The following is a 23,962-nucleotide window of genomic DNA, read 5'->3' on the forward strand; positions in this document are numbered from 1 at the left end:
TTTCGTCTTGCGAAGCACCACTGTGTATTGACGGTTTCCCATAGGAATGCATTGGCGGCTTTAAAAAAAAGGCGCAAGACGTTTTCGTCTTGCGAAGCAAGCCCATAGGGAAATCCGTCTTGCGAAGCAACTCAGAAAACGAAAAATTCTTTCGTCTTGCGAGTTTTTTGTCTTGCGAGGCATTCGTCTTGCGAGGTACCACTGTAACTATATTTTGTGCTGCTGGTGCAACTGAAGGTAAAGGTAAAGGACACCTGGACGGTTAAGTGAAGTCCAAGGCGACTATGGGGTTGTGGCCCTCATCTCGCTTGTGACCCTAACAGGGCTGTCCAGGCTGCATCGAAAGTCCCAACTTCTACTCAAAGTGGGACCATTGAAATTAACAGGCTCATGTAAGTCATGTCCTTTAAATTCGACGTGTCTTCTCTGAGCGTGGCTAACCTTGGACGCAACCCACTATGTCCAGTTCTGGGTAAAAGGTAAGGCAAAGGACTCCTGGATGGTTGCGCCTTTTTCTTAAAACCGCCAATGCATTCCTATGGGAAACCGTCAATGCACAGTGGTGCTTCGCAAGGCGAAAAAATTCACAAGACGAAAAAACTCGCAGAACGAATTAATTTCGTCTTGCGAGGCACCACTGTATGGGGCAATGACAATAAAGATTATCGTATCGTAAGACCAGAACTCAAGTGACAAAAGGACCTCATTCTCTGCCTAAGAGAAACGTCCTCAGTCTGAGCACCACCGATCGCAAGAAGAGGGTTGGGGGCATCTTTTCAAAGGAATCGGAAAACGGCCCCCTCCTCCATTTTACTCTCATCAGATTTAAGTCATGGCTCATCCTGAAACAAGGCGAGTTGCTCACTTCTCCTTTTCTCTGAAACAATACAACCCTTCTCACTTCCTTCTTGATGCCCACTTCCCACTATGAGCTCTGCTTCGCTGTTTTCGACGGTCAAAACAACTCGACAGCTGCACTTTGGGTGTGAATGGCAGGGCCCAGGGTGTCACCTCAGCTATGTGTACCTAAATTTCCCCATAGATAAAACAAGGGGAGGGGGCTTCTGTGGCCTTCAGGGATGAGCTCCCGTTGCTCAGTCCCTGCTCCTGCCAACCTAGCAGTTCAAAAGCACCTCAAAGTGCAAGTAGATAAATAGGTACCGCTCCGGCGGGAAGGTAAACGGCGTTTCCGTGCGCTGCTCTGGTTCGCCAGAAGCGGCTTAGTCCTGCTGGCCACATGACCCAGAAGATGTACGCCAGCTCCCTCGGCCAATAAAGCGAGATGAGTGCCGCAACCCCAGAGTCGGCCATGACTAGACCTAATGGTCAGGGGTCCCTTTACCTTTTTACCAATGTGTGTGTTGTATTAGGAATTGCAAGGTAGAGGCCAGGTGGCCAAGAGGTGACATACACAACACTGTACTGCACAACAGAGGTATGGAAAAAAGATGTATGTAATTAGAGTACAAAACGACATACAGAACTTTGGAGAAACCACAAGGGTTGGGGTATATACAAAGGAATTTACAACAGAGCCTGTTTCAAATTCAGGGCCATTTCAAATCCACCAGGTCTGGCAGGCAGAAACAGTCCCTTCATCTCCCTGGGAACGTTTCCTTCTGTGCCTTTTGCAAGGCACGTTCTGTTCCAATCTCTCCTTCCAGGGATTCCGCTTTCTTTCATCAGTCCAGAGTACCTACAGAATTAAACAGAAGAGCAGGCAGACCATGAAATGAAGATAGGTGGTTTTTGAATCAAGGCAGCTACCATTTTAACAGATTTACATTTGGCCTGGACATAGCTTGGAAAGTTCATTTTAAAGAGGAACTAATTCCAGTTCACGTTCATCCCTTTATAGAATCATAGAATCATGGAGTTGGAAGAGACCACAAGGGCCATCGAGTCCAACCCCCTGCCAAGCAGGAAACACCATCAGAGCACTCCTGACATATGGTTGTCAAGCCTCTGCTTAAAGACCTCCAAAGAAGGAGACTCCACCACACTCCTTGGCAGCAAAGTCCACTGTCAAACAGCTCTTACTGTCAGGAAGTCCTTCCTAATGTTTAGGTGGAATCTTCTTTCTTGTAGTTTGGATCCATTGCTCCGTGTCCACTTCTCTGGAGCAGCAGAAAACAACCTTTCTCCCTCCTCTATGTGACATTTTTTATATCTTTGAACATGGCTATCATATCACCCCTTAACCTCCTCTTCTCCAGGCTAAACATGCCCAGCTCCCTTAGCCGTTCCTCATAAGGCATCGTTTCCAGGCCTTTGACCATTTTGGTTGCCCTCCTCTGGACACGTTCCAGTTTGTCAGTGTCCTTCTTGAACTGTGGTGCCCAGAACTGGACACAGTACTCCAGGTGAGGTCTGACCAGAGCAGAATACAGTGGCACTATTACTTCCCTTGATCTAGATGCTATACTCCTATTGATGCAGCCCAGAATTGCATTGGCTTTTTTAGCTGCCGCGTCACACTGTTGGCTCATGTCAAGTTTGTGGTCAACCAAGACTCCTAGATCCTTTTCACATGTACTGCTCTCAAGCCAGGTGTCACCCATCTTGTATTTGTGCCTCTCATTTTTTTTGCCCAAGGAATCAAAATTTATCCGTATTTATCAATTGTGCCTTGGCTTCTGTTCTGCTTCTCAGCATTCAGGTTATTACAAGTCAATGTGCTAAAGCATAAAATATACTTAAGAAGACTAAGAAAACATCAAAACACACACACACACCATGGAATGTGAAAGGTTTAATTTATTTATTTTTCAACTATTATGAACCTTCAAAGCCCAAAGGGTTGGACTACAACTCCCATCATTCCTAGCCTATCTTCCAGATACTGTATTGTTGTTTGGAGACCTTAGCTCTTAAACCCAAAGCCAACTAAACAAATTGCTCCTTTACATCTCAAGTTGCCGTCAAAAGGTTTTCAGACACCATCTCAAATGCCCCCAAGCCCCCAAACAACACACTGTTGGAGCAACTGAAGGATCTAACCCACACACACAGCCATTAAGGCACTGGGAAAAGGGCATGTGAGAGGGCGTGATATTTCCTGGACTCCAACTCCCATAATCCCTGGCTGCTGGTTATGATAGCTTCTAGGACTGATGGAAGAATGGACTCCAACCATTTCTGGATGGCATTCACATTGGCTACCCTCTGGTCTTGACTTTAATTCTGACCTACACAGAAATTGTGGGCTTCACATGGACTATATACCTCTGAGGTTCATGGCTTCCCCCAAAGAATGGCAGGAACTGTCGTTCAGGGCGCCGGGAATTATAGCTCTGCGGATGGCAAATTAACAGTTCCCAGGATTCTTGGGAAGGAAAGCCATGTGCTTTAAATGTATGCCGTAGATGTGACCAAAGTGACTCTCCGTCTGAACTGGAGCCTGGCTTTCACACACCTGGAATTCAGAGCCAAGGTGTCAGGTATGCATGCAGGAGCCAGGCCCTGTGACCAATAGGACTTTGCAGGATTGAGGCCTTCCTAAGCTTGTTCTGGAGAGGCAAGGTGCAGCCACACAGGTGAGGCTGACTGGTAACTCACTGCACCTGGTGGCAAGAGCCGGGAAGGGCTATAAGGTCAGCATTTCCCTTCGGCTCTTTGCCACAGCAACACGTTCCCTGCCTTGCTGTGTTTGGCTCCTTGACTTCTTGCTCCTCGGACCCCTGACTTTGTGACTCCTTGCTTCTTGGACCCCTGACTTCGTGACTCCTTGCTTCTTGATCCTCGGACCCCGGACTTCGTGACTCCTTGCTTCTTGGACCCTGGACTTCGTGACTCCTTGCTCCTCGGACCCCTGACTTTGTGACTCCTTGCTTCTTGGACCCCTGACTTCGTCACTCCTTGCTTCTTGATCCTCGGACCCCTGACTTCGTGACTCCTTGCTTCCTGACCCCCGGACCCCTGACTTTGTGACTCCTTGCTTCTTGACCCTCGGACCCCTGACTTTGTGACTCCTTGCTTCCTGACCCCCGGACCCCTGACTTTGTGACTCCTTGCTTCTTGATCCTCGGACCCCTGACTTCGTGACTCCTTGCTTCCTGACCCCCGGACCCCTGACTTCGTGACTCCTTGCTTCTTGACCCTCGGACCCCTGACTTTATGACTCCTTGCTTCCTGACCCCCGGACCCCTGAACTTTGTGACTCCTTGCTTCTTGATCCTCGGACCCCTGACTTCGTGACTCCTTGCTTCTTGCTTCTTGGACCCCTGACTTCGTGACTCCTTGCTCCTCGACCCTCGGACCCCTGACTTCGTGACTCCTTGCTCCTCGACCCTCGGACCCCTGACGTTGTGACTCCTTGCTTCTTGATCCTCGGACCCCTGACTTTGTGACTCCTTGCTTCCTGACCCCCGGACCCTTGGCTTCCTAACTCCCGGCTCTCGGACCCTCAGACTCTTGGCTCCTGGCTTCTGGACCCCTGCTCCTGCTCCCACCCTGCCATCTTGCCCCCGGTCCTGACGTCCCCTGCCGGGACTTCGATCGCCTGTGAACCGAACCATGACACAAGGTAAGGCTAGCTCACCATTCTGACAAGGCAGCGACGCTACAACGAAAACTTGAAACGAAACCTTACCTTCCAGAAACGCAAACTCGTCTATTGCTTCTATGGCGTTGTCTGCGGCGGCAGCACCAATTTGAAAAGGAAATAATAATAAAAGGGAAATTAGGACTGATATCTGCAAGGATGGATCAGACCACAGAAATTTGTATTCTGAACTGTAAAAGGGCTCCTATTTGTTGGCCGCAAGAGAAGTTATGGCAGCTAATTTCAGATCTTCATGCCCTTGAAGCTTCCCCAGATCCCTGATATGGCTACTCTTTCTGCCCAAATAACACAGCTTGTGTTTCTAGTCCCTGTGAGGTTTCTTGTGGGGAGAGGGGTTGCCCTCCACCCCAATCCCTGTACCTCTTTCTCCCCTTTAGGAGGAAGACCTATAGCTCAGTGGCAGATGGTGGGAATGTAAGAAGGTAAAATGCTTTTGGGAAATGATTTATAATGAATTGAAGAAAATGTTGAAATATACATTTGTTAAGAAACCAGAAGCATTTTTGCTAGGCATTACAGGTAATGAGATAAATAAGAAAGAAAAGAAGTTATTTTTATATGCAGTGACAGCAGCAAGAATATTGATGGCCCAGAAATGGAAACAGGAGGAATTACCTACGATAGAAGAATGGAGAACTAAAATGATGGATTATGCAGAACTGGACAGAATGACAGGAAGGATCCGGAATCGACGAGATCAAAGATTTACAGAAGATTGGGAAAAGTTTATCCAATATATGCAAAAACTGAGTGATAATAAAATTACGTTTGTAAGCTTTTAGGAAGCTCTGTGAGGGGAAAGGGTTAAAAGGGCAGACATGTGTAAAAAGTAATAATAGGAAGGAATGGCAGACAAATCGAGAGAAGTAAAAAAAAAGAAGAAGTAAGATGTAATTAAGATGTATGGAATGTATAAATTTGTTTTTGGATTTGAAAACACAGCGTCATTTTGGTTCTTAAGAATTAGGAAGACAAGATGGGCGGGGTATAAAATAAGATTATTATTTTACTTCCTTACCCAGGTCTTTCCTCTGGAGAGTTTTCCGTTTTCCTTGCTGTGCGTAGATGTAGGCATCTTTTGCAATGGTTTCCACAAACAACTCCTGTGGGGATGAAAGCAAAGCAGAGAAAACAAGCTTTTATGGACTGTAAATAAGTATCTACTTTTGTCTGTCCTGAATCATCAAAAACTCAGCTTTGCTGGATGCCCAGGACTTTTGATATTATGGAGAGAGGAAGAGAAAATTTTCTCTCTATTCACTTCCTCCACACAATTTTTCCTTTTTTCTTATATGTCTGCTGCCTTGCTTTTTCTCTGAATTGAAATGCCCCCAAATGTTGTAACCCTTCCTGATCAGGGAGTCGTCTCACCACCACAACCATTTTGGTTGCTTTTTCTGAGCCTTTTCCAAGTTCACAATATCCTTATTTAGTTGGACAGTTAAGTTCAATCAAAGGTGACTCTGGGGTTACGGCGCTCATCTCACTTTCAGGCCGACGGAGCCGGCGTTTGTCCGCAGACAGCTTTCTGGGTCATGTGGCCAGCAGGACTGAACTCTAGGGTTGTGCGCCCATCTCACTTAAGAGGCCAAGGGCCAGCGTTGTCCGGAGACACTTCCGGGTCACGTGGCCAGCGTGACATCGCTGCTCTGGCGAGCCAGAGCCGCACACGGAAACGCCGTTTACCTTCCCGCTAGTAAGCGGTCCCTATTTATCTACTTGCACCCGGAGGTGCTTTCGAACTGCTAGGTTGGCAGGCGCTGGGACCGAGCGACGGGAGCGCACCCCGCCGCGCGGATTCGAACCGCCGACCTTTCGATCGGCAAGTCCTAGGCGCTGAGGCTTTTACCCAACAGCGCCACCCGCGTCCCTGAAACGCTGTTTACCTTCCTACAAGAAAGGTACTTATTTATCTACGCGCCCCGGCGTGCTTTCGAACTGCTAAATTGGCAGGAGCCAGGACAGAGCAACGGGAGCTCACCCCGTTGCAGAGATTCGAACCACTGACCCTCTGATCAGCAAGCCCAAGAGGCTCAGTGGTTTAGGCCACAGCGCCACCTGTGTCCAAAGAAGTACATGGTATTCCAAGCATGTTCATGCTATAGATTTTTATAACAGCATTATGATACTGTGCATTAATATGGAAAGCCAAGTTGGTTTATTAGAAGATCCAAAAGTCACAGCGGTGGCGATAGCTTTACTTAACCAATAAAAATCTCACTCAGCAACACTACCAATAGTATATGCTGTCATTCTAAAACATCCTATTTTATTAATATCACTATCAGTGTTCTCTCAAAACAGTAGAATCATCAATAATTAAGTGGCACCACCAGTAATTTACTGCAGAGTATTCGTTATCATATTATTAATATAAAGCCATGGTCAAATCCACCAAAATTTCTTATTATGCAGAATAAAAAGTAATTCTCAAATAAAGTCTGCAAATTAGATCTGAGTCCCCTTTCCAATTAACCGCTAGCCCATCCAGGGACTGCTGGTTTGTTTGTTTTTTCCTCCTTTGGCTGTTGCCATGGCAAGCGCAATAAAAATGATTAAATTAAATTAATGTATGAATTTATTTAAAATATGAATCCTGCCTGTCTCCCAAGTTAGGCTTTGCCTTTTACATGTATCCCAAGGAAATATACAAACACAAGATGATTTATAAACAATTTGGGGAGCTAAAACTCAAAATATTAATTATGGGTATTAGAAGAATAATTACGATTACTGTATTAGACACACCAATATTCACAATTATGATAAACATTCAAGAATAGCAAAAATTATAATCGGAACACCCACAATTGTAATTCATATGGACCATGTAATAATGAATTACCTGGCCAGGTAAATAACAGAACAAGATTCAGGAATATGTTTGCAGAATCCCACCCTCTTCGCCACGTGTTTAGAACTTGCAGCCAATCGGCGCAGCCAAAGTGGCGCAGCCCCGCCCACCACCCGCCCTCCTTGCCACTCTCTCACGCCTTTCACCGGACCCAGGGCAAACGTAAGCTTCTGATTGGCCAGGGGTGGCCTACGTAAGCACCCGTCCCCGCGTAGGCGAAAACAGCCTTCTGATTGGGCAAGGGCGTAACCGCGCAGGACCGCCCACCTCCTTAAGCTCGAGGGCAACTCACGTCAACCGCCGCAGCGCGCGCCAACCACGAAAGCCGGCCTCCTGATTGGCGGGAGGTTTTCAAAGCGGCGCCCCGCCCACCGCCTTGACCTAAGTCAACCGCCGCCGCGCGCTCGCGGCCTCCTGATTGGCCGAGGCAAACACGAGACCCCGCCCACCGCCTCCCTCAGTCAGTCGCTCACCGCCGCGCGCGCCAAAATGAAGATGGCCTCCTGGCTAGCCAGGCTGACGTCCGGGTCGGCTTTGACCAGCGCCTTGACACGCGCCAGGGGCAGTCGGGCCGGCCGGGCCGCGCTGGAGGAGGTGGCAGCAGCAGCAGCAGCTGCCCCCGCCCCCGGTGCTGCCGACGGCGGCGGCGGCTCGGACTCTTCGTCTGCCGGCGCCGAAGCCGCCACGGCGTTTCCCTCAGCCAGCGCCATCTTAGCCGGGCTGTGGAGCGGCGCCAGTGCGCCTGCGCCGCGGCCGCCCATTTCCCGCTCTTTGCGCTCGAACGCCACGCCCCCTGCCGCGCGCCACGTGCTTCTGGAGCCCGGGAACTTGGTATCACGTGTTCAGACGCGGCTAAGTTATCACGTGGCAAACTTCTACACCGGATTCCAGGTGTCGGTGAACTGGCTCCAGTTATCCCGTTGGAAAAGTAATAATGAAGGAAGGTGAGGACAGGTGACCTCACCTAGGCCCAAAGTCACCCCCCACCAAAGCAGGCTCAAAGCTTTTCAAAATCATTTTCTCAGCAGCTAAGCATCAGAAACATTCCGCTCTGCTGTAACAAAGGTAGAGAACAGTCCATTGTTTCTCAGGCCTTTCTCAGGCCTTCTGGCCTTGCTAAAGAACCACATTGCAACTTGCTTTCTGTCCAGGAACCATGCCAAAGCACAAGAATGAAACAACTGGAACACACTGAAACCCCCTCACCCCCTTTCCTGCCAAGAGTCCACAATAGTTCCAAGACAGCTTTCTGTACATGCTCAGAGGAACACATCATGGGGCAGGACTCCTGAGGGAGGAGAAAGGAGGAGGGAACTGGAAAGGGGTATATATGCTTGTGCACATGATTGTGAACTCGTGCATGCTTTTGTGGACTATCACACTTGCTCCTTCTACCAGTTCATGGATGGTAGAAATAAAACCTTTTTCTCTGAAACTATTCCTTGAGTGTCTGTTGACTCCCACTTCCCTTTCCCAGGCGCAATATTTTTCCCACCCGAGGGCAAAGCCTCATAAGGCTACAATAATAGTAATAATAAATTTTATTTATACCCCGCCCTCCCCAGCCAATAACGGGCTCAGGGTGGCTAATAACCAGTAATTTAAAAAGTTGATTAAAAAACAATTTAAAAAACAAGATTAAAATGCCATATTAAAACATTAGGATGCAGCCTCTTCACAGGAGGAGAAATAGGGGGAGGGAATCAAACTGATTCTAAGCCAAATGCCAGGCAGAACAACTCTTGTCTTACGGGCCCTGCGGAAAGAAATCAGATTCCGTAGGGCCCTGGTCCCATGGAGCCAGTGTTGAAAAGGCCCTGGCTCTGGTTGAGGCTAATCTGACTTCCTTAGGGCCCGGGACCTCTAGGGTGTTGCTATTTATGGACCTTAAGGTCCTCCATGGGGCATACCAGGATAGGTGGTCCCATAGGTAACCAAAGAAGGGTGGGGAGGGGAAAAATATTTATTTTGAAATACAGTGGTGCCTCGCAAGACAAAAAGAATCCGTTCGGTGAGTCTCTTCGTCTAGCAGTTTTTTCGTCTTGCGAAGCAAGCCCATTAGCGGATTAGTGCTATTAGCGGTTTAGCGGCTATTAGCAGCTATTAAAGGCTTAAGGGATTAGCGGATTAGCTGCTAAAAGGCTATTAGCAGCTTAGTGCCTTAGAAAAAGGGGGTGGGGAGCGAAAAAAAATCACAGGAACTTGCAAGACATTTTCGTCTTGCGAAGCAAGCCCATAGAGAAATTCGTCCTGCGAAGCGCATTGAAAAACGGAAAATCCTTTCGTCTAGCGGGTTTTCCGTCTTGCGAGGCACCACTGTATTTCCTTATCCCTCCTGTGTGTGACAGTTATTCTGTCCGTGATGTTCTTTCCCGTCCTTGTAAAATATTATGCCTATCCTTTCTCAGTTGTTGCTGCTCTCCATCATATCTAGACTCCGATTCCCTGCCCCTTAGTAGATCACGCTCTTCCCAGCCTCTGGTCCCCCTGGGCGACTCCTCCTCCTCCTGGCTCTGACAGTTTGCAGGAAGAAGGCTGACCATAAGCTGAAGGAGGCATTGGCCCGACCTTTGCCTCTTGGCTGCTATGGCAGAGTGCTTAATTGCTTTTTTTTAAAAAAAAAACTACATTGCCTGCTGCAGAGAGGAAGGACAGAAAAGTTGGGTTGAATACAAACTAGAAAATGATTTTCTCTCCCACCCCCAACCTCTCTCTCTTTTATCCAGGGTGCCCTTTGCGAGGAAAACATCCGCGCCGTCCGCTTTGACGTACACGACGTGACCCTGCATGCGGACGCCATCCACCGCGGAGGTGGCCAAATCATTCCCACGGCCAGAAGATGCCTCTATGCCTGCGTGTTGACGGCTCAGCCCCGCCTCATGGAGCCCATCTACCTTGTGGAGATCCAGGTGGGTGACTAGAGCCAGGCTGTGTTGTGAGAGTCCCATGGACTGCAAGAAGATCAAACCTCTCCATTCTTAAGGAAATCAGCCCTGAGTGCTCACGGGAAGGACAGATCCTGAAGCTGAGGCGCCACCTCATGAGAGGAGAAGACTCCCTGGAAAAGACCCTGATGCTGGGAAAGATGGAGGGCCCAAGGAGAAGAGGACGACAGAGGACGAGATGGTGGGACACTGTTCTCGAAGCTATGAATATGATTTTGACCAATCCGTGGGAGGCAGTGGAAGATAGGAGTGCCTGGCATGCTCTGGTCCAGGGGGTCACAAAGATTGGGATACGACTAAACGACTAAACAACAAGTTGCTTTGGGAGACGATAATCAGGCATAGCCCAGTTCTGTGAAGCTTGGAGGGGGGTGTGAGGCATCTGGCCTTTAGCAGCACAGTGGTGGCTCGGGTTAAGAACTTAATTCGTTCCGGAGGTCCGTTCTTAACCTGAAACTGTTCTTAACCTGAGGTACCACTTTTGCTAATGGGGCCTCCCGCTGCCGCCGCGCCACCAGAGCACGACTTCTGTCCTCATCCTGAAGCAAAGTTCTTAACCTGAGGTACAATTTCTGTATAAGCCCTGGCTCCATGGCTCACCTGAATCAAGAGAATCTTCTTGCTTCCAAGTTTGGAGAGAGCTCCTTCTTGCTGCGTAAATGACCACATTCTTGCGGCAATGGCAGCTGTGTCCAGCTCAGCTTCAGCCCCCCCCCTCGTGCCGCCTTCTAGAACTTATTAGCGGTTTAGCGGCTATTAGCAGCTATTAAAGGCTTAAGGGATTAGCGGATTAGCTGCTAAAAGGCTATTAGCAGCTTAGTGCCTTAGAAAAAGGGGGTGGGGAGCAAAAAAAACACCCCAGGAATCGCAAGACATTTTCGTCTTGCGAAGCAAGCCCATAGCAAATTCGTCCTGCAAAGCACCTCCAAAACGGAAAACCCTTTCGTCTAGCGGGTTTTCCGTCTTGCGAGGCATTCGTCTTGCTGGGCACCACTGTATTTTCTTTATATTCAGAAATAAATGAAATGTATGGTGCTGGGGGAGACTCTTGAGAGTCCCATGGATTGCAAGAAGATCAAATGCATCCATTCTGAAGGAAATCAGCCCTGAGTACTCACTGGAAGGACAGATCCTGAAGCTGAGGCTCCAAGACTTTGGCCACCTCATGGGAAGAGAAGACTCCCTGGAAAAGACCCTGATGTTGGGAAAAATGGAGGGCACAAGGAGAAGGGGACGGAAGAGGACGAGATGGTTGGATAGTGTTCTCGAAGCTACCAGCATGAGTCTGACCCAACTGCGGGAGGCAGTGGAAGACAGGAGTGCCTGGCGTGCTCTGGTCCAGGGGGTCACAAAGACTGGGATACGACTAAACGACAACAAACTCCAAACAGCTCCTAATCCTCGGGCATGCCAGCTGGGGCCCATCGAGTCCAACATCCTCTGGAAACCCCAAGGCAGCTAATGTTCCTCCAGGATGCCTCCAGCTAAACTGGCCGCCATCGTGCCAAGCGTTGGGCATATCTAGTTTAGAATGCAGTGCACTTGGCGTTCAGGCTTGTAGATGCTTCAGAAACCAGGCATGGCAGCAAGAACTCTTGTGGATACCTGGTTCTCGCACCATACCACACTCAGTTATCGGTTGCCTTTTTTGTTTCCTGGAGCAATTCCAGCTGCTCCTTACACTTCCTAAATCAGGAGTGGGAACTGCCCCGAGATCTACGGATAAAGGGCGGTTATATTAATTTATTAAATAATAATAATTCTGCTTGCAAGGCTGTTTCCCTCAAACCACACCGTCCCATGCTAGATAGCAAACACAGATCGCAAGGGACGGGTCGATTGTTCCTTTTTGCTTGGAGCAGTGTGTTCCCGGTGCCCATCAGCTGGTAAAATGCAGGGTTGGGACTGGCAATACACAACGCCCTTTGTGCGGCCAGCTGTTGGGAGCCCTCCATAAGGAATTTTGACAGGTGGAGACAACTCATGTGTACATGATGTCATGTGATTGACCTGTGGGTTGCCCCACACAGCCAGTCCGCCCACTCGGTGGGGTCAGGTAGTAAAGATCCGGACCCCAAAGCCCAAACGATTCCCCACCTGAATATATTTAACATGAGCCTCCCCAAACACAAACTTCAGGCTGAGTCTACCTTAAGAGCCATTAGGCTGGCAGGTACCAGCAGGCCAGACGCGGGTGGCACTGTGGGTTAAACCACAGAGCCTAGGACTTGCCGATCAGAAGGTCGGCGGTTCGAATCCCCGCAATGGGGTGAGCTCCCGTTGCTCGGTCCCTGCTCCTGCCCACCTAGTAGTTCAAAAGCATGTCAAAGTGGAAGTAGATCAATAGGTACCACTCCAGCAGGAAGGGAAATGGCGTTTCTGTGTGCTGCTCTGGTTCGCCAGAAGCGGCTTAGTCATGCTGGCCACATGACCCGGAAGCTGTACGCCAGCTCCCTCGGCCAATAAAGTGAGATGAGCACCGCAACCCCAGAGTCGGTCACGACTGGACCTAATGGTCAGGGGTCCCTTTACCTTTACTTTTTACCAGCAGGCCAGACTGTGTGACCTCAATGCTTGCAGATATCAGGCTGTCTCAAAAGACAATGGAGTGCACCTCCAGGGGTGAAAGCAAACCAGTGTTAGCAGCACCCAAGTGACCACCCCAGGGCGTAAGCCTGGGCAGTGTATGTGGGGGTCCTGCGCTGCCCAGATGACAAGACTCGCTGATGGGGTCCAAAGGAAAACAGAGCAAGACACCTGGCTGCAGGGTTGCCAGTGTACAAGGCACCACCCAACCATTTTAGGGAATCCATTGAGGATTTGTGCCGGTTACTCCTTAACCCTTTATTTTCCCCAAGGTATCTTCACATGGCATGGGAGGTTTAGGATCAGTTTCCCTTTTCCTTCCCAGGTAAATAAGCCCCATCTGGCCATACCATGATTAGTGATTAAGACAAATGGCAATTTGATGGAAGAAATTTAAAGCATATTTAGCTAAATATTGTGATATAAGGGAATTAGAAAATTCTTGGAAGCAACAAATAGGCTTAGGAGCAGAATACGTGGTAGTAAATATTAAGGATTTGAATATTAATAAAAGAGATGAGGATAGTAAATGAAAGGAGTGAATATTATTAGAAATATGAATTTGGAGAACTACTATACAGGAGTTATAATGAAATTCAGTTAGAGGGGATTTGAGGAAGTCAGGTAGCAATGTAACGAGAATTAGAGATTTGAAGAATTCTGTTTTGTTTTTCTTTTCTTGGTGTGTGTTTTGTAGTATTTTCTTTTTTTCTGTGATATGTGGAAACCAATAAAAAAAGGCAATTTGTTTCCCATTTTCCCCAATCACACATTCAGTTGCACATTTGTTTTTCGGGGTGGGGCGTTTGCTTGTTTGTTAAAAGTTCTAATGAAAATTTCTCCCAATATCCAGATTTTCATATGCAATTTTGCAAGCAATTTCCTGTAATATACGGTAATGCAGTTTTCTGCTATTCATTTCAATGTCCACTTTAGCCAAATTTAGACATTTCGGCATACACTGGGCTGGATTTGCTAAATTCAGAGACGTGCGACTTTCAAAGGATAGCCATTGTTTTGGTTTGCCTATTCTTTCAGGAAACATGAAACAAGTCGACGTATTTATTCAGTGAAGTGTATATACCTCTTAATTATCGCAAATATATCATTCACTCAATCACTACTGGCCTTTATTCATGTCTGCGAGAGTCCCCAGGCGACCTATTTTGATTGCTTGCAAACAGGTTAGATTATATCTATTCCTCATCGAGCCTGCGGTTTGCAAGGGAAGAGGGGGTGGTTACAAGTTAATGAGCACTCATCCTGATTTGCTTGCTGGGACTTTGCGAAAACCATCCTGTGTGTTTTTGACCAGCTCTTCACAAAAATTAAACCCAGAGGCCTTCAGCCGCTAATGCTCTACAGGCTTCAATTCTATTGTCTTTTGAAAAGACCAACCCTGGGTTGTATGACAGTAATCTACGCCAAAATCAGGGAGCTGTGAAGCTTCAAGTCAAGGACCACTGATCTTTTTGAGGCCTGTGGGCATTATCTGCCGAACCAGATAAACTGTTGTGGGCACCACAAACTGCAGCCTGGTCTATGGGCTACAGCTGGATGCTTGCCGCAGGCCTCATTACAACAGCCCTGCAGGCGCCAGCGAAGGACTGTGCGCACACATACAACCGCTGCACTAAGCGCACCGTTTTCTAAATAAAACTGCTTTCGTACAGCACAGATGGAGCTCCCCCCTTGCTTCTAAGTGTGTGGGCTCAGGTCTCAACAGCTGTTAAAGACATCCAACACAACAGGCAGCCTCGTCTTATTAAATTTATTATTCCAGTGGTACTAATACATTGATTTGCACAATGACACCCATTTAGCAGAGAGGCTGCGGGCCTTCTAGCTTTTGCCCAACTAGAAAAGCCTCCCCCCCCCCTTTTCTCTCCCAATCCTAAAAGAAAATTCCTCCAGACTGCCCTCCTCCTCCCCATCGAATCCAGTATTTGAGTATGGAATGAAATTTCACGCACCCCCTTTTCTTTTCGGAAGTTTGCCTGTCCTCCCCAACCTGCAAACCAAGGGAGGAAAAACCCCCTTCACTTGGCTCCGAGCGTCAAATAAATATGGAGACGGGCAACATTTCAGTTGCATCAAATGGAAATGTATTTTTTGGAAGTTGTAATGGCACTGGGTGAGCGGCCCCGCTAGTTCGTGTGCAGACGGCCTGGAACCTCTAAGGCTGAATGCAGACACGGCTCTTTTTAAAATCTGCCCCGAGACGGAAGATCAAGCAAGGAAGTGGCCCAATGCCTTTTGCAAGACACCTGCGGCACTGATGTTATTATGCAAGTTAAATTTGGAGTCCCACAACATACATTTTTAAATTTATTCTTTTACATCTGGTGTTGCATTTTTAAATTCTGCTTGGTTGATTGGTTTTTACAATTTGTCCAGGAAGTTATCTAGTGCGGGAATGCCCTCCTTCAGCCCTTTACGCTTGCGGGTCTCAGCGACCACCTGGCAGGGGCGGCTGGTGTTGTCGAACGGGTCTCCGGGCAGGATCTGCCAGTGGTCAAACACACACTGGGGGAAAGCCTGGCCCCCGGTGTTGGATCTCAAGTCAGCAGTGAAGCCTGCGAAGAGAGAGGGAGAGAGAGAAGAGTTTATACTATAAGCAAACAAAACTGTAAGACAGAAATACAGGTGTTCAAGTTTACCCCACACCCCACAACCAGCTCCTTGTCTTAGCTAAAAGCAGCATCTTATCTACCTTAATAAATAATGTGAGTAATGATTTATTAATTTATACCCAACCTATCTGGCTGAGTTTCCCCAGCCACTCTGGGCAGCTCCCAACAGAATATTAAAAGCACAAGAAAACATCAAACATTGAAAACTTCCCTAAACAGGGTTGCCTTCAGATGTCTTCTAAAAGTCAGGTAGTTGTTTATTTCCTTGACATCTGATACGAAGGCGTTCCACGGAGAGGGCGCCACCACCGAGAAGGCCCTCAGAGCTGGGCCTCAGTGTCCAAGCTGAACGATGGGGGTGGAGACGTTCCTTCAGGTATAATGGGCCATTTAGGGCTTTAAAGGTCAGTACCAACACTTTGAATTGTGCTCAGAAACGTACCTTATTTTTTGCTCTATAGACTCACTTTTTCCCTCCTAAAAAGTAAGGGGAAATGTGTGTGCGTCTTATGGGGCGAAGGCAGGCTGCGCAGCTATCCCAGAATAGCAAGAGGGATTGCTGCTTTCACTGCGCAGCGATCCCTCTTGCTGTTCTGGCTTCTGAGATTTAGAACATTTTTTTTCTTGTTTTCCTCCTCCAAAAACTAGGTGCGTCTTGTGGTCTGGTGGGTCTTATAGAGCGAAAAATATGGTACTTAAGAGGGACAGAAGTCTGCTACCAGGGCAAGACCCACTCAACTTTGTAGCAGCCATCTCAGATTAGCCTGGGAGACAACCTCTGATCGATCCTTCACACCTCCAGCTGCTGACAAAGGTTACCTGGAAGATGCAAGTGCCAAGGGAGGCTGATAAAAGGTGACACTTACCAAAGGACTCGTTGACAGGGAGATAGGCCTTGACCACAAACATGGGGGTGCCGGCCACCTGGGACTCCTCAAAGACGTGCCCCCGCTTCCTGTTCAGCACGCCATAGATGCCACCCACAACCTGTTCTGGGCACTGGAAGGGGAAGAAAGTGGGTATACGTTACAGCACTGCACAGAGTCAAGCCAGTGGGCTGCCGCCGCCTCTTAAGAACACAGCCTGCCTCCAGTCACCCACCTGGATCTCCACAAGGTAGATGGGCTCCATGAGGCGGGGCTGAGCCGTCAACACGCAGGCATAGAGGCACCTTCTGGCCGTGGGAATGATCTGGCCACCTCCGCGGTGGATGGCGTCCGCATGCAGGGTCACGTCGTGTACGTCAAAGCGGACGGCGCGCATGTTTTCCTCGCAAAGGGCACCCTGGAGAAAAGAGAGAGGTTGGGGGTGGGAGAGAAAATCATTTTCTAGTTTGCATTCAACCCAACTTTTCTGTCCTTCCTCTCTGAAGCAGGCAACGTAGTTTTTTTTAAAAAAAGCAATTAAGCACTCTGCCATAGCAGCCAAGAAGCAAAGGTAGGGCCAATGCCTCCTTCAGCTTATGGTCAGCCTTCTTCCTGCAAACTGTCAGAGCCAGGAGGAGGAGGAGTCGCCCAGGGGGACCAGAGGCTGGGAAGAGCGTGATCTACTAAGGGGCAGAGAATCGGAGTCTAGATATGATGGAGAGCAGCAACAACTGAGAAAGGATAGGCATAATATTTTACGAGGACGGAAAGGAACATCATGGACAGAATAACTGTCACACACAGGAGGGATAAGGCTATAGCTTGAATGCTTCACCTGCAGGTTATAAATCATTTATTATTATTAATGAATGATTTTAGAATGTTGTTTGTGCTGTACTTTTGTACTGCTTTATTGTTGTTAGCCGCCCTGAGCCCGGCTTCGGCTGGGGAGGGCGGGATATAAACAAAATTTATTATTATTATTATTATTATTATTATTATTATTATTATTATTAAACATGTCACTACGAATAGATGTCGTTAGTACTGCAGTTGTTGTATAAGGGATTGTTATTTTAACTGGAGTGTAATTGAGATGGGTAAGATTTTGGAACGCAGAAATAAAGCAAATAATCAAACCATCAATTCTAGCACACGGGAGGCCACCTAAATTATTTAATTTGGCATCTGAATAATTGGAATTAGCAACTGCATATAATTTGGCATTGTTATAATGAGGCTATTCCTGGGTTATTGTAATTGAAAACTAATGAAGATTATTATATATATGAAAAGAGAGAATTGGAGACTAGAAGCAGGGGAGATGCAAATATCCGTTGATTCCCTTTCCATCCCAGTAGAGTCGTCCCATGGAATCGGAAGGGATCCCAGAGGTCATCTGTTCCAACCTCTTGCAATGCTGGAATCTTTCCCCCTATGTGGGACCAGAACCTATGACCCGGAGCTTGAAAGCCTCATCCTCGACCATCTCCAAACTGCCCATGCCAGCTCCTGCTGGGGAAGAGGTAGTGTGTGTGTGTTGGGCAGTACCCATGCCCTCAGAGGGGGAACGGACAGAGCACCCGGCAGGAGGAAGGGGGATTTGGAGACGACACCCCCAACCCCCTCGATCAAGGAGGAGAAACGCAGGCAAGCAAAACACGGTAAGGAAGAGCGAACACCTGAAAAGGAGGCCCCTTCGCAACTCAGGGGGAGGGGCAAGAGGAAATCACACATGAGGCTGATTCAACTTCCTAAAGCTGGAACACAGTCTTGAGGGGCTGATGTGACAAAGCACTCAAAAGTTAGCAGATTAGAGTTTGGACAATTTTTTAGATGCTGATGAGAGAATAAGGTTTAAATGGATTAAGGTAAATATGCGAGTAAGCAGTGAAAAATGGAAAGAATTTGCTGATCTGATTAATAACTGGAATACAAAAAGGGAGGTGGGAGGAGGCCGGGGAAATAAGTTATTGAAAGATGGAATCCGAAAAATGGAAATCTCTTCTTTTTGAATGTTTTTGGTTTGTCTTCTTCTTTTGTGTTGGTGGGGTGGAGGGGGGTGTTTTTATGTAATTTTATGTAAAAAAAATTTAGGTTTTTGCTTTTTTCCCCTTTTTCCTTTTTCTATTTTGTTGTATTTGGTTTTTTTGTTTTTGCATTTTTGTCTTTGTATTTGTGGAAAATCTAATAAATATTATTTAAAAACAAAACAAAACAAAGCACTCCAAAGTAACAGGAAACAGGCAGAGGGCCTGTGGAACGCCCTCCCACCAGATGTCAAAGAGGAAAACAACTACCAGACTTTTAGAAGACATCTGAAGGCAACCCTGTTTAGGGAACCTTTTAATTTTTGACCAACTATTTTACTATTTTGTTGGAAACCCAGCCAGATGAGCGGGGTGCAAGTAATAAATTATTATTCGGAAACCGCAGCAAGTCTCTGCTCCGTTCCAAGAAGGCAGGACGCAGACAGCCCACCGCCCTGCGATGAGAGGCGCCCACTCTTGCTTACCTCCTTCGTGGCCCACTGGAAGCCTGCCACAACGCTGTCCTTGATCTCGTTGAGGTACTGCACCCCCTTGGTGATGTCCGTCAGGATGTTGGGGCCAGTGCCGTCCGGGCCGAAGCACCAGATCTTGCGGGCCTCGGCCACGTCCCACTCATACTTCTCGGCCAGGTAACGGGCCCGTGTCTTCAGCTCCTGGCGGGCCGAGACGTCGCCTTTGTCGATGGCCAGGCCGTCGGGGAAGGAGCGGGCTTTCATGTACAGGCGGTTGCATACACGACGTGGCCTGTGGGAGAAAAAGACTCGCTTTAGCCCAGGTCTGTCCTCCTTGTCCAAACCTTGAGCGCTGCATTCCTTATCAGCTATAGCTCCGCCGTATCCATTTCTGTACTGCTTCCATGTGATTTTGATACCGGCTCTCATAGGAACGCCTTGGTTTTAAGTCAGAGAGTTCGTCTGGAAGTCTGGAGCTCCGCGCAAATTCTTCCTCTTACCTGTATTATTTTTGGGGGGGTTTCAGCAGCAGCCGCAGCGGTGCAGACGTCATACCCTGCAAGAAAGAAGGAATCCCTGAATGTCTGAATGGTCTGTCACAGACCAAACGACCAGGGATGGGGCTTCAAGAAGCCGTTGCAGGAAGTCGAGTCCCAGGTGAGCAGAGAGCTCTTGGGCTCAAATCCTGTTTCTGGCGAGGGGCGTACCGATAGGGGGGAAGGGGGGCGGGCTGCCCCAGGTGCTATCCTGAAGGGGGTGACATTCCGCGCCCCCCAAACCCACAAATCGCGAGCGGCAAAGCAATGAAATCCCCGTCCCCTTACCTGTGAGGCGAGAGGCCGTCGTCTCGGCTCCAGGCCCTCCCGGGACGCGGCGGCTCCCAAGCTGAGCCGTCTCCTCGCTGCAAAACAAAGGGAGACATCAGCCGACGCGAGCCCCAGTCTGGGGCAGGAGGGTGGGGACCTGGGAAGGGGGCATATTCTCCTACCTGCTCTTATTAATTGCCCCACCCTCCACTCCTCCATGCGGGCGTCCGGGCTCCATCCCGACCGGCCTGGCACAGAGGCAGCAGCCAAAGTCTCCCCCGGCTCCGGAATCACTTGGGAGGGGTTTTTGATGGGGGGGAGCCTTGGCTGCTGCTTCTGCGCCAGGTACGGGCGGGTAGGAGCCATGCCCGCACGGGGAACGGAGGGAGGGTGAGGCAGGCGAGGATCAGGAACAGCCGGGAGCCGCCACGATGGTTTGTCGATCTTCGTCCCGGGAGCAGGCGCTGGAGCCTCGTTCTTGCGGGCCTCTCGCCTAAGAAAGAAACAAGCTCTGTTATTCTGATTCCTTGGAGGAGTTCCAGATAAATATGTAGATGATAATATTTCTTATTATCATCTATACATATTTATGAGCCAATTTTGTGCCCCACCCCTCACCTGCGCCCCTGGTAGGGGCCCACCTCACCACCCCCCTAGCTAGGGCCCTGCTTGGACCACAGAGAAACCCTCTCCATAAAACTATAGGGATCTCTAAATCGGGTTTCCTCCTCCACCCCCATGATCCCTGGGAAACACCTCCCCTGACACACAAGGTCACAACATACCTCCGGATGTTTCTGGGTTTTCCTGCACCGCTGGGCTGCTGCTGGTTGCCCAAACCACGGCCCTGCAAAGGAAAAATGACATTGTACTCTAAAGGGAAGCAGAACAAGCACCCCTGCCAGGCTGCCCATGCCCACGTCACCACAGGCTGCCAGCCTGCTCCTGCCTGGGCGCCTGACCCCTGGCTTGGAAGTAGGGGGGCAAGGGGCTGGGGCGAGACGGGACTGCAACCCCCCAACCCAGCCCTGTTTCACTCAGGTCAGCACCATGACCTCCCTGCACATGTGGGGAATGGATTCCCCATGGAATTACCTACCACAATCTCTAAAGGTGCCCCTCCAGCCTCCTTCATCTTTGGCCGTGTCAGCAGCCTTTTATGTCCTAGGAGACAGGAAGGAAAATAAAAAACATAGGAAGAGGTTACAGGTGGGAAGAGTTATAACACCTTCTAGAAATGACACCAAAGAAGGATGTTCTTCTCATTATAGGGGATTGGAATGCTAAAGTAGGGAGTCAAGAGATAAAAGGAACAACTGGCAAGTTTGGCCTTGGAGTTCAAAACGAAGCAGGGCAAAGGCTAATAGAGTTCTGCCGAGAGAACAAGCTGGTCATCACAAACACTCTTTTCCAACAACACAAGAGACGATTCTACACATGGACATCACCAGATGGGCAGCATCGAAATCAGATTGATTTTATTCTCTGCAGCCAAAGATGGAGAAACTCTATACAGTCCGCAAAAACAAGACCTGGAGCTGACTGTGGCTCAGATCATCAGCTTCTTATAGCAAAATTCAAGCTTAAACTGAAGAAAGTAGGAAAAATCACTGAGCCTGTAAGATACAATCTAAATCAAATCCCTTATGAATACACAGTGGAAATGAGGAACAGGTTTAAGGGTTTAGGTTTGGTGGACAGAGTGCCTGAAGAACTATGGATGGAGGCTCGTAACATTATACAGGAGGCAGCAACGAAAACCATCCCAATGAAAAGGAAATGCAAGAAAGCAAAGTCGCTGTCCAACGAGGCCTTACAAATAGCGGGGGAGAGAAGGCAAGCAAAATGCGAGGGAGATAGTGAAAGATACAGGAAATTGAATGCAGATTTCCAAAGAATAGTAAGGAGAGACAAGAGGGCCTTCGTAAAAGAGCAATGCAAAGAAATAGAGGAAAACAATAGAATAGAAAAAAACAGAGATCTGTTCAAGAAAATTGGAGATATGAAAGGAACATTTCGTTCAAAGATTACCAAGGACAAAAGTGGTAAGGACCAAACAGAAGCAGAAGACATCAAGAAGAGGTGGCAAGAATACACAGAGGAATGATACCAGAAAGATATGGATGTCTCGTACACCCCGGGTAGTGTGGTTGCTGACCTTGAGCCAGACATCCTGGAGAGTGAAGTCAAATGGGCCTTAGAAAGCTCTGCTAATAACAAGGCCAGTGGAAGTGATGATATTCCAGCTGAACTATTTAAAATTTTAAAAGATGCTGCTGTTAAGGTGCCACGCTCAATACGACAGCAAGTTTGGAAAACTCAGCAGTGGCCAGAGGATTGGAGAAGATCAGTCTACATCCCAATCCCAAAGAAGGCCAGTGCCAAAGAATGCTCCAACAACCGCACAATTGCACTCATTTCACACGCTAGCAAGGTTATGCTTAAAATTCTACAAGGCAGGCTTAAGCAGTATGTGGACCGAGAACGAAAACAAAAACCATCCCAATGAAAAGGAAATGCAAGAAGGGGGAGAAATGGAGGCAGTGAGAGATTTTACTTTCTTGGGCTCCATGATCACTGCAGATGGTGACAGCAGCCACGAAATTAAGAGACGCCTGCTTCTTGGGAGGAAAGCAATGACAAACCTGGGCAGCATCTTAAAAAGCAGAGGCATCACCTTGCCAACAAAGGTCCGTATAGTAAAAGCTATGGTTTCCCCAGCAGTGATGTATGGAAGTGAGAGCTGGACCATAAAGAAGGCTGATCGCCAAAGAATGGGTGCTTTTGAATTCTGGTGCTGGAAGGAGACTCTTGAGGGTCCCATGGACTGCAAGAAGATCAAACCTCTCCATTCTGAAGGAAATCAGCCCTGCCTGAGCGCTCACTGGAAGGACAGATCCTGTACTGAGGCTCTAAGACTTTGGCCAACTCATGAGAAGAGAAGACTCCCTGGAAAAGACCCTGATGTTGGGAAAAATGGAGGGCACAAGGAGAAGGGGATGGAAGAGGACGAGATGGTTGGACAGTGTTCTCGAAGCTACCAGCATGAGTTTGACCAAACAGCGGGAGGCAGTGGAAGACAGGAGTGCCTGGCGTGCTCTGGTCCATGGGGTCATGAAGAGTTGGACACGACTAAACAACAACAAGTTGCTTTGGGAGACGATAATCAGGCATAGCCCAGTTCTGTGAAGCTTGGAGGGGTGTGTGAGGCATCTGGGCTTTAGCAGCACAGTGGTACCTCGGGTTAAGAACTTAATTCGTTCCGGAGGTCCGTTCTTAACCTGAAACTGTTCTTAACCTGAGGTACCACTTTTGCTAATGGGGCCTCCCGCTGCCGCCGCGCCACTAGGGCACGACTTCTGTCCTCATCCTGAGGCAAAGTTCTTATCCTGAGGTACAATTTCTGTACAAGCCAAGCCCTGGCTCCCTGGCTCACCTGAATCAAGAGAATCTTCTTGAGTCCACGTCTGGAGCGAGCTCCTTCTTGCTGCGTTAAACGACCACATTCTTGCGGCAATGGCAGCTCTGTCCAGCTCAGCTCCAGCCCCCCCCCCTCGTGCCGCCTTCTAGAACCCACCGCTCTCAACCGACTCTCACCTGCCCCCCCCTTCAAACTCCCTTTCCAAGCCTCCTTCCATCTTCCGTCTCCACCAGAATTCCACTCTCTCTCTCTCTTCCCCCTCCCTCCCTGCTTTGGAATTGTAATAGCATCACCTCACAGTAATAATACTGCCACTCATGTCCTCTAGGCCTCCTACCTTGAGAATCCAGCTTTCTCTACCAACTCTCACTGTCATCTGACAGGCATCCCCCTTGCAGGGCATTACAGTGGTGCCTCGCAAGACGAAATTAATTCGTTCCGCGAGTCTCTTCGTCTAGCGGTTTTTTCGTCTTGCGAAGCAACCCTATTAGCGGATTAGCGCTATTAGCGGTTTAGCGGCTATTAGCGGCTATTAAAGGCTTAAGGGATTAGCTGCTAAAAGGCTATTAGCGGTTTAGCGGCTTAGAAAAAGGGGGTGGGGAGCGAAAAAAAATCTCAAGACTCGCAAGACATTTTCGTCTTGTGAAGGAAGCCCATAGGGAAATTCGTCCTGCGAAGCACCTCCAAAACGGAAAACCCTTTCGTCTAGCGGGTTTTCCGCCTTGCGAGGCATTCATCTTGCAGGGCACCACTGTACAGAGTTTTGGTTGCCCCGTATTTATGT

The 23,962-nt window shown here is 48.5% G+C and overlaps 4 protein-coding genes across 5 annotated transcripts in view; 1 reads left to right on the forward strand and 3 right to left on the reverse strand.

The window, feature by feature from the left end:
- TNFAIP8L1 (TNF alpha induced protein 8 like 1) overlaps positions 1–23,962 on the forward strand; it is a 155,099-nt gene that overhangs the window by 48,742 nt on the left and 82,395 nt on the right. The window lies entirely within an intron of this gene.
- POLE4 (DNA polymerase epsilon 4, accessory subunit) lies at positions 1,437–8,281 on the reverse strand. Its single transcript, XM_083421998.1, has 4 exons — positions 7,892–8,281; positions 5,583–5,667; positions 4,592–4,633; positions 1,437–1,696 (listed from the first exon to the last, which is right to left on the reverse strand). The coding sequence occupies exons 1-4, from the start codon at positions 8,177–8,179 to the stop codon at positions 1,683–1,685; spliced, it is 429 nt and encodes a 142-aa protein (XP_083278124.1). The 5' UTR covers positions 8,180–8,281; the 3' UTR covers positions 1,437–1,682.
- Positions 14,706–23,263, reverse strand: LOC310668253 (elongation factor 2-like; the record flags this gene model as incomplete). Its single annotated transcript, XM_083421277.1, has 9 exons — positions 14,706–15,525; positions 16,449–16,581; positions 16,684–16,866; positions 18,964–19,243; positions 19,776–19,852; positions 19,962–20,250; positions 20,543–20,604; positions 20,857–20,921; positions 23,194–23,263. The coding sequence occupies 9 exons, from the start codon at positions 23,261–23,263 to the stop codon at positions 15,332–15,334; spliced, it is 1,353 nt and encodes a 450-aa protein (XP_083277403.1). The 3' UTR covers positions 14,706–15,331.
- LOC310668254 (uncharacterized protein) lies at positions 19,213–23,263 on the reverse strand (the record flags this gene model as incomplete). Its single annotated transcript, XM_083421278.1, has 6 exons — positions 19,213–19,243; positions 19,452–19,507; positions 19,776–19,852; positions 19,940–20,250; positions 20,543–20,630; positions 23,194–23,263. The coding sequence occupies 5 exons, from the start codon at positions 23,261–23,263 to the stop codon at positions 19,457–19,459; spliced, it is 597 nt and encodes a 198-aa protein (XP_083277404.1). The 3' UTR covers positions 19,213–19,243; positions 19,452–19,456.

This window comes from Podarcis tiliguerta, assembly GCF_965153285.1.
Source record: "Podarcis tiliguerta genome assembly, chromosome: 18".
Lineage (NCBI taxonomy): Eukaryota > Metazoa > Chordata > Lepidosauria > Squamata > Lacertidae > Podarcis > Podarcis tiliguerta.

Coding starts and splice junctions, on each gene's coding strand:
- POLE4 (XM_083421998.1), bottom strand. CDS start 8,179: ATGGGCGGCCGCGGCGCAGGCGCACTGGCGCCGCTCCACAGCCCGGCT. Junction 5,668..7,891: donor TCATTTTGGCGCGCGCGGCG/GTGAGCGACTGA, acceptor TCATCCCCACAG/GAGTTGTTTGTGGAAACCAT. Junction 4,634..5,582: donor TCTCCAGAGGAAAGACCTGG/GTAAGGAAGTAA, acceptor CTGCCGCCGCAG/ACAACGCCATAGAAGCAATA.